The following is a 9,577-nucleotide window of genomic DNA, read 5'->3' as shown; positions in this document are numbered from 1 at the left end:
ACACCAGTAGCATATTTACAGTTTCCACTAAATAAATTTACAGCACTAGTTATTTACTAGTGGAAGGAAAAGGAAACATCAGATTTTCCCTTAATCAGACTTGGACCTCTGGTGCTGTCCTCTTCCTTCCTAGGCTTATCTGTTTCCTTTCACTGCTTTCCTTCTTTCTATCTCAGTTCAGACTGCAAGCAAATGCGTGACCAAATGCTGGCTGTATAACTGCTATAATTTCCTTGAGTGGAATCTGGAGGTGCTCTATGCATATCCATATGTTTTGCTAACTTTCTAAGACATTCTTGGATAGTATAAAATAAAAAAAACCTAATTGCCTCATCTGGCAAAAAGATATAGTAAATGCAAGTGATGTAACTCCTTGTCCTAATTTTCTATTTTAAAATGCAGCCACATTGTCTGCAATTAAAAACAGCTGTCAGGATTGCAATGATGTGATTCTCTGAAGTCTCCAAGTTTGGTCACTCCAATTCCAGATATAATGCAGTTTCTTAGATCATGACTGGAGGGGGAAAAAAAAAAAAAAGCAACGCTGACATTCAGAAGTACAAGGAGCCGGGAAAGGAAGCTTTCAGTAGCTGTGTAGTGCTGTGCCGAGGAACGATCGCACAGACGGTTTGTGGTGTCTCTGCTCCCTGGTGCCGCTCTGTGCTGTTTACAAATGCATTTTCTCACAACTAATACTACAAACTTCATGACAAGAAAATTTAAAACCACCTCAGTTGTACTTTGGCTACAACAGCAGCATACTTCTTGTCTTCGAATTAGCGACGATGACTTACTTGTGTGGTTTCCAGTGTTGTCAAATATGTCAATGCACTGCTCTGAAACAACCCAGAGGAGTATTTAGATTTTTTATGTCTGTGTTCCTAGAAGACTAACATGTGAGCCTGAGACAAAAAATGTTTACCTTGGTTTATCAGATGTATTGTAATAAGATACTATTTATCAATTATCCACAAGCAATTTAACCCTGCATCAAATTTATTACCTGGAAATAATTAAAGTGTTATCAAACCAAAACACTGCTTTAAAATTGCCAAATAAGTAGCATCTCTGCAGAAGCTGGCCACATGACAAATGTATCTATTTTTTTAAACATTTCTTAGAACCAGCACACACACTTTGCCTTTAAGACTGATTTACATTCTGTGTCCACATAAATTCTCAACTGTTAGCCACAGGAAAATCAAATGAAAAGGATTCAAGATTCCTGAGTGTGACTGCATATCTTTATGTAAAATCTTGTAGATAAATACGTTAAGCATAGGCAGTATGTGAGCTCTACCAATAATACTTTTGGTTACATTTTTCCATGGCAAGTATTTCCTGGGTACAGCACCTAGGAAAGGCATGGAAAGGTTTCCATAACAAGACTCCAAATACCCTCAAATATTTAAAATACCCTTAAATCTGTATAATTAGTCTAAACAGAGTGTACAAATGGGATTCACAAGGTGACAACGTTTCTAGCAGCAGCTGCAGCAACCACCTTTCCTGCTTTTCCAGAGGGTAGGTATTAGCATGCTGTGCAGACCAGAGCCAGCTTGCTGTGGTTGCCTGCAGCTTCAAGGTAGTACGTTCCAGCACTGGAAGATCTTTTTTTTTTCTTTCCTTTCATCGCTATTGCGGTCCCGACATGAAAGAAAAAGGGCTGACACCACTCAATCCCGTGTGACACCTGACACCCATGCAAAGATGGAAAAAAGTTATTCCATGATGTGTGATTGAAAGTGACACCGCCTCATTTCTACACCTCTATGAATCACAGTCCTCTCTTTTCTACCGTACTTTGGTTCCAGATATCCATATAAAATGATGCGCATAATACAGTCTTCAGTAACAGAGGAATAAAACAACAAGAATGTGCATAGCACTGTGGTAGACACAGGCCGGCTCTTACTTTAATAAATGGTTTTAATCTATTAAAGTTTCTTCATTTTTAGGCTGTTCAGATGAAAGTAATGAAGATAAATATGTATAGTATTCGATATAATACTGCTCTGTGTTTGATATGACGATACCAGCAGCAGCACGAAGTTCAGCTTAGTGCACACTCACAAATAGGAACCAGTGTCCCTAGAGAGTAATGAGATCAGCTCTTCCTAGTGTCATTAAAGCTGCAATTTCGTAATTTCTAATTTACTTTTAGATACAACCCCTCCTCTCACTAAACACCCCCACCACCCAGACTGAGAGCGCAGCAGGTCCTCCGAACTCCTGGAAAGGCACCTCCTTGGCCGAGACACGTCCCGTCCCCGCCCCGGCTGCGGCACCGAGCAGCAGCGGCGGCACCCCCGGGCCGCCCGCACCGCCGGGCCCCTCGCCGGGCGGGCCGCGGCCGCTGCCGGCGCGGCTGCTGGGGCCCGACTGCCCGCAGCTGACATGGCGGCCGCGGGCCCCTCCCGCGCTGGCGGGCCCGCAGCGGCCGCCCCTCCTCGGCCGGCCCGCAGCAGGGCGGCGGCGGCGGCGGCTTCCGGCGGAGCCCTCTTGCCTTCAACAAAGATGGTGCTCCCCGCGCAGGCTCCGCGGGCGCCGCGGCGCCCTGGGTAGCTTCCCGTTCCCCTCGTGTAAGTACGGGGCGGGGGCGGCGGGCGCTCCTCGCACACTGCTCGCTCGCTCGGCCGGGCGCTGCCGACGGCCCCGCTCGGCGTGGCTCGTCCCGTCCCATCCCGCCCCAGGCGCCGCCGAGGGGGAAGCGGGAGAGCGGTGCCCAGGAGCCGTTCGGCGGCGCCCCCAGCGCTGCGGAGCCGGGGCAGGGGCCGGGCTTCCGCGGGGGGGCTGGGCCGGGGCGGCGGGGCCGCCTCTGCTGCCGCAGCCCTGCCCGGAGGGAGGCCGGGAGGGGAGGAAGGTCGGGGGTTGGAGCTGCCTGCGGGGGCTCGGGCCGGGGTGCGGGCAGCTGGCTCCTGGTTGTTACAGGAGCAGCAGCTGCCAGACCTCGGCAGGGAAGACGTTAAAAGCAAAACTTGCTTTTTTTTGGCGGGGGAGGGTGGTGGTAGGATTTTTAACCCGTAGGCTTGTTGTGAATAGCCAGAATCACTCATGGCTTAGGCAGGTGAGTGCAGTTGGTGTTCCGGAAAAGGGTGAAATGTTTCTAACAAAAAAATGAGTGAATGTGCCTTTTTTAGCGTCAGAAGGGGTCTTATCAAAAGTTTTATCCCCGTTCATGGACAGTTCCTCTGTCAGATCCAGAAAAATGCGAACCTGCTTGTGTTGGTGTGGTGATGAGTCAAGGACTGTGCTCATTCAGCAGGATGTGGGCTGTTTCTTAAAATTTGGCTTTATAATAGAAATGATCCATTTTCAGAAGTATCTGGGGTATGTTTGAGCCATGTCATCTTTTGGGTAAACGGACATCTCATATTTTTCATTTTCTGCAAAATTACTAAACGAAATCCAATTCAGAGCTTACTTTGGATCCCTAGATATAGACTGTGATTAAAATGAATTTAAGTTTGTTCTGTGTTACACTAAACTCTGCCCCAACACTGTTGCACACCAAAATCCTGATATATTTCCATATCTAGATGCTCAGTGTCTAACTCAGATATTTCCTTCTCCCAGTAAACACACACAAAGAAATACTTTATCTTTTAAAAGACCTTAGAAATCAGTATGCCCCATCCTGGAAGTTTACCAGGTCAGTGCCAGGACTTTAAACCCCCAGTCGTGTGCATTCTGCAATCAGCAAGCCAAAGGCCTTTTTCAGCAGAAATTTCCCCTTCAGATTCCTAGCTTGATAGGCATTTTCCATTGCCCAAAGGTGCAAACTGAGATGGTTTGTAAGAGCTTTATTTTTGAAAAGTGTTGGCTGCTTTGGTTGTGAAGAAGAGGAACTCATCAAGTGCTGTACAGTGACTGGAGAACTCAATGTTCCTCATCCAGCATGTGAGGAGGCTCCTGAACGAGGACTCTCGGGGCCCATTCAGAATGTGAAACAGAAAAATTTTGTAGTATCTGAAACAGTTTTCTGCCTGGGTTGAGATGACACCCTCAGAGGTGCTGCTAGATGCCTATATTGAACTCTGCAAGTGCTTAATGAGCTCAGGGGTGTTCTCCTAGAAGGAAGAAGTGGTAGGATTTCCTGCCTGAATTTTGCTTTAGTTCAGAGATTGCTTCGTGCTGTGTAAAGGTACTATGCATTGGAGACCAGAATCTTCAGCTTCACCTCTCCAAAATTAGCATCCTAACATCAAGTGAGAAAATCCAGTTCTCTTTCTTGCCTGCTCTTTTTCCATCTCTTTGCTTGCACTACTGTCTCAGTCCATGATGGAGCTTGACGTTTGAACTATGCGTAGCAAACTAGCATTTCTTAGGGCCGTGGGCTGGCATAGCAGTTGTTTGATTCCCACGTGATCCCTAGACAGAAGGTAAGCACCTTGAAATTCACTTCAGTAGATGAGAAGTGCGCTGGATAACCCAGGAAAGATGGAGTCCTCCAGGAAGCTGCTTCCCAGCCGCGCTTTTGGCACTTGATGGAAACGTTTTTGGAAAGTAGCTTTGTCAGAGGATGTCACAGGGTTTTCCAGTCTCTCTCTCATGGCACTGTGCTCTTGCATTCTGTCCCAGGTGCCATTTACATGCCGATATGTTCTGTTGGTCACCTGCCCTAGATTTTAACAACCAGCCCAATGAAACAATCTTTGATGGGGCCCTGGGAGTCAGGCACCTGTGATGATAAAAAGACTCCATCAGCTTTCATGCGAAAGCTTTGAAAATTCCTCAAGCTGAATGAAGTAGAGTTTCTGCAAGGTCTAGCAGTTCAAACAGCAGTGTCTAGTTTAATTATGAGAAACCCTCTTGGTAATCACACTTAACACCTGCTGCCGTTTTTGACTTCATTACTTAGTAATGAGAAAGTATTTAATTGTGTTCTGTCATTTTCCTTTTCCAGTGCCATTAATGGGCCCAGGGATATATTTGTCATTAAGGACCAGACTAGACTAGACACTTTGATTGGTTCATAGCTCTGGCATGGACTGCTGACTTGATCTTGGGTGAGCTGCTTGGTCTCTCTGGACCTTGATTAGTCTTTTGCAGAGTGGCTATAAAATGCATCTTTTTCAGCTTTTGTCTAGTCAGAGTGTTAGTCAAGTGAGTTGGAAGCTGGCAGAGGGCATCTGACCACTTCCTGTGAACACATTAGAAGAGAGGAAGAAGAGCTACTTAAGTTAAGGAACAGTTTTGGCAGAACAAATGCCTATATATAGAAGGTGTATAAATTTGAGATGGAAACTCAAGTTTCTTCTCATCAGATCAGTAGAGTTCCAGAGCAGTCTTCCAGGATGATTCAAGGGTGAGAACGACCTGGTCGTAAGGTATGTTTCTACTGCTCCTAAACTTCAAGTGCATCGCATAGGTCAAAGCTACCTGCTGATTCTGTCCCTGCTGCTGCCTGGCTGTGATGCATCTACCAGTCCTGCTGCTGCTTTTGTAATTGTATCAGTGGTCAGGTGTGACGTCTCTTTAATTTTGGGGGGTTAGTGTCTCTTAAGGATTGGCAAATGCTCTAGCTGCCTTTAGTATGGACCTTAACCAGTTAATAAGCAGGATTACTTGGCACGGGTTTCACTGCAGCAAAGGACTGGTCTTTGCAATGCCAAATGTTCTATTCTTGTCTAGTATTTCCCAGAAATTGCATCATTTCACCTTGTGAGACAGTGAAATCTGAGTGGCAAGAAGATGGAGATCATTAGTAGTTTTGCCAGGTTGATGATTCTGAGTTTGGAGTTTTTTTCTAAAGGTTGGCAGGTGTCAAACATCACTTTTGGATGTTCAAATATCACTTCTGGATGTTAAAGGTTGAAGTATTTTAATCTTCACACATTTCCTTACTCCTTTTCACACACTCTAGGTTGCCAGATGGATGCCAGAGACAAGCAGCTTTTACGCTCCCTGCGCCTGGAGCTCTGCACAGAGGTGCTGGTAGATGGACTTGTTATTCAGTATCTCTACCAAGAAGGGATTCTCACAGACAGTCATGTTCAAGAAATAAAAGCCCAAACCACTAGTCAGAGGAAAACCATGATGCTCCTTGATATTCTCCCCACCAGAGGACCCAGAGCTTTTGACGTGTTCTTGGATTCCTTACAGGAGTTCCCATGGGTTAAAGACAAGCTGATACTGAAGCGTAAGGAAATGACAATACAAGATCCTTCAGGTAAGGCCAGGATTGCTGTTGCTGGTATTTCGAAGCTTGTTCTCAAGCCATAATTTTAAACAGAAATTTCAAGTTATGCGTTGTGTAAACTCATGATACCAAGAAAAGGGAGCAGCCTGAATTTCCTGGAAGCCACTCAAACACCAGGAAATATTTCAAAGTTTGGGACAAGAGCAGGGCTGAGTTTCAGGAGACAAGGAGACAGTAGGAGGGGCTACCTTGGGAGAGGCTGGGATATAGGAGGAACCATAATCCATTGCCTCAAAGGGAACGGACTATAAAAAGTAGTTTTGACTGGCTGCAGAACAGTGTCTTTGCCATCCATATCCAGTTATTGTTTAGTTTATGTGTGTTTGTTTCCTGAATCATTTATATTTACAGAGTTTTTATTTGTTTACTTTTATTATGCTTTTAACGTAATTTTGACTTAATATGCTAATTTAGATTAATTTAGTTTATTATGCACTGGAGTGCAAATATCTAGGATCATTACTTGCAAAATTACTAGCCCCTGCTTATTTTCAAAACAAACGTGGGAGCTAACTGATTATTTAGTATAATCTCTGGCTTTTTGGTATTTAAATGTACTTCTAAAACTAGTTTTCTAGACTTGATGTTTGTTCAGAAGTGATTTCTTTACCAATCTATGCATGCAATAGCTGAGCTGTTTGGAAGTCAAGACAACTGCTTAAAATGCACATTTCTTGTCCCAGAGTGTGGCAGCGTGCACTGGCTGGTAACCTCATGTTACCAGCGAGGTAGTGAAATAGTCCTCACTTGGGAACATCTTTTCCAAGCAGTCTGATTAATCTTTCTCCAAGCCCTCGCCCTCTGGTGTACCCCCATTTGAGTTTGGTCATCCACATTTTGATGCACATGACATGTCATTTTTCCAGTGTCAGTGTGCTTTGCGTGAGACTGAAAGCCTGTGAAGAAGGGTGGCTAAGACCCATTGACCATCATGTGCACCTGCGTCTCAGTTAGCTGCATGTTCAAGAACATTTTGTCAAGATCTGCTGGACAAATCTGAGATTATCTTACCTTAGTAATGGCATATCCAGACAGCTGGTCTTTCTATTGGTCTCTGTGTATGTTGCTGTGTGCGTGTTTGGAAATGAGTAAATAATTTTCAAAATTTGGGAATAAATGTCCTATGCTGCCTGCAAGTTCTCAGCATAATGCGAACCAGGGCACTGAGTGTGCTGGAAAAGGCCTTGCTCACTTGAAACAAATACTGTCATGCTGATGCTCTTTATTTGCCTTACAAATCGGCCTCTTTGTTTGATAATTGCTGCTTAAGCTGGTGAATAACCTTACAGTTCCAGAAACACACAGCCATTAAATACAGTCGGCATCATGTAGTTTGTTACTGAAAAAATTGTTACCAGTTTTTGTTTTGATTGTTTTGTGGGTTGCTTGTTCCCGCTTTTGATCACTTGTGACTAATGTGCTGGATTTCTGCATATCAGGTTCTCTGGTTTTGAGTGGGCTGACTGCACTTGATAGTCCTATTGCCAAATTTTGCGTGTAAATTAGAAAAGGCTTCCAGATTAGATCAAAGGTTAATGTTATTTTTATGGTGGCAATACAGAGTATAAGAACAGGATAAGAGGCAGAAAGCCAAGTTTGTTTTAATATTTAGGCATGTTCTTTAGAAACCAAAGAAAGAGAGCACCATCTGTGCCCTCATAAATGCTGAGTGTGGCCTGGAATGAATTGGAAACTATGGTGGCATCATCAGCGCTGATTACATGCAAGAAAATGTGGTTTGGGATAAAAAGCTTCTCTTTGCATTCTAACAACAGACTTCGAAGCTTTTGTCTTGGCAGAATACATGAACATATGCTTAGCCTTAAGCATGGAAAAAGCCATGTCCTCTAATAAAACTATAAGCATATTTAAAATTAAATGTGTTCCCTAGTGCCATGCTAGATAACTTCTGCCTTATTGGAAACTATTATTATAACTGATTATTTGTCAATGGTAATCTGTTTTAAAGAAGCCAGTTGTGGTAAAAAAAGCTTGCCACATACACACCATCCTTCTTTTAGACCTTAAAACTTTTAAAATGGAAGTATGTCCCCAGATTTTTAAAACTTTTTTTTCTTTGAATCGTATATACTATGGAAATGGAACACTTTCTGTTCACTTGCTTATGCTCAATTAAAATTCTGTTAACTCAAGGAAAATATCCTCAGTTTTACAGACCCTTTTGCAGAACTAAGGAGTGGTAGCAAGTTGATCCTTGAAGAAAGGTTTTATTTTAGTCTTTTGCTTCTCAGTGATTACATGTAGGATTTTTCGAGTCAGTAACTAAATAGACTATTAGATTATGTCTATCTGAACCTGGAAACTGGCATGTACACAGTGATCTTTTGTGTAGGCCTTTGAATTATTTTGCATTTTGTTCAAAGAGTTCAGGCTTTCTATGCTTCCTTCAGCTGAGAAGTATAGTTTGTTAAAAAAAAATCACAACTATAATTATTTAGAAACTTCAATTTTTTTTCTTTTCCTAGTAAAAAACAAGCCAAAACCAACAAATCAAACAAACAGCAATTTCAGAAGGTCAGAAATAAAAATATTTTTGTTGATGTTGTATAAATATGATCTGGTGGACCAAGCGGCTACAAAATGGAAGCCAAAGTCTGAGATCTAGGCAAGACACTGCCACTGACTCATTGTGAGTCTTTGAGCAAATTCTTTCAAGGCAATGGATTTATTGATTCCCAAGTTGTGTAGCTCAGTGTAACGTTCATGGAACAGCATGGAGTGGAACTGTAAATTGGCCCGGGATTCAACCCAGACTATGCTGTTTGGCTGCTTGCAAATAAATGAACTTTAAAATCTCTGCTGTCCTGAGTCTTATTGCTGAATGTCAGTTGACTTAAAAATAATAGTTCTGTATACTGTTATCTGATGTAGTTCCGATGAACACAGAAGACCTTAATCCTGCAGAGCATGAGGAACAGTTTTTCCTTGAGAATCAGGAGGGTGATATGCAGGCAGGTAGGGCCACTTGCATCTGTGTAACTGAAGCAAAGAGACCCAAGATTTCTTCCCCTTGCTTGTTTACTTTATGCAAGGACAGCCTTTTGCCTAGGGTCCCCTTTCTCCTCTCTCCTATGGATCTGTCAGATGGCCACAGCTTTGAGGAAACCTTTTTATAAGCTAGGGAAAGTGTAGTTGTAAAACCCCAAAATCTCAAGAAGGAAGTCTAAAGTCATGTGCTTTTGGAGGTATTTATGGCTTTAATTGATTTAAAGGTGATAGGGTATCTATCTTGCTTGTATAACAACCTGTGATAAACCAGTTCACCCTGTGCAGAGTGGCATTGCAAGACTTAATCATTATAAACATCAAACACAGCATGAGTTTCTGGTTTTGAAGATCAAAACTTCTGCCGTA

The 9,577-nt window shown here is 43.1% G+C and overlaps 1 protein-coding gene across 3 annotated transcripts in view; it reads left to right on the top strand.

The window, feature by feature from the left end:
* CRADD (CASP2 and RIPK1 domain containing adaptor with death domain) overlaps positions 1 to 9,577 on the top strand; it is an 88,725-nt gene that overhangs the window by 9,182 nt on the left and 69,966 nt on the right. Inside the window, exons 1-2 of one of the 3 annotated variants that reach the window (XM_048300042.1) lie at positions 2,456 to 2,582; positions 5,867 to 6,172. In XM_048300042.1, coding sequence (XP_048155999.1) covers positions 5,875 to 6,172 — 298 coding nt within the window. In that variant the 5' untranslated portion in view covers positions 2,456 to 2,582; positions 5,867 to 5,874. Of the gene's footprint in view, positions 1 to 2,455; positions 2,583 to 2,920; positions 3,068 to 5,866; positions 6,173 to 9,577 lie in introns of those variants that run through there. The other 2 variants (XM_048300043.1, XM_048300044.1) reach the window with 2 other exon arrangements.

The sequence above is a fragment of the Corvus hawaiiensis genome, chromosome 4 (genome assembly GCF_020740725.1).
Source record: "Corvus hawaiiensis isolate bCorHaw1 chromosome 4, bCorHaw1.pri.cur, whole genome shotgun sequence".
In the NCBI taxonomy this organism is placed as follows: domain Eukaryota; kingdom Metazoa; phylum Chordata; class Aves; order Passeriformes; family Corvidae; genus Corvus; species Corvus hawaiiensis.
Note: the sequence above shows the minus strand (reverse complement) of the source record. Positions and strands in the feature narration are given on the sequence as shown.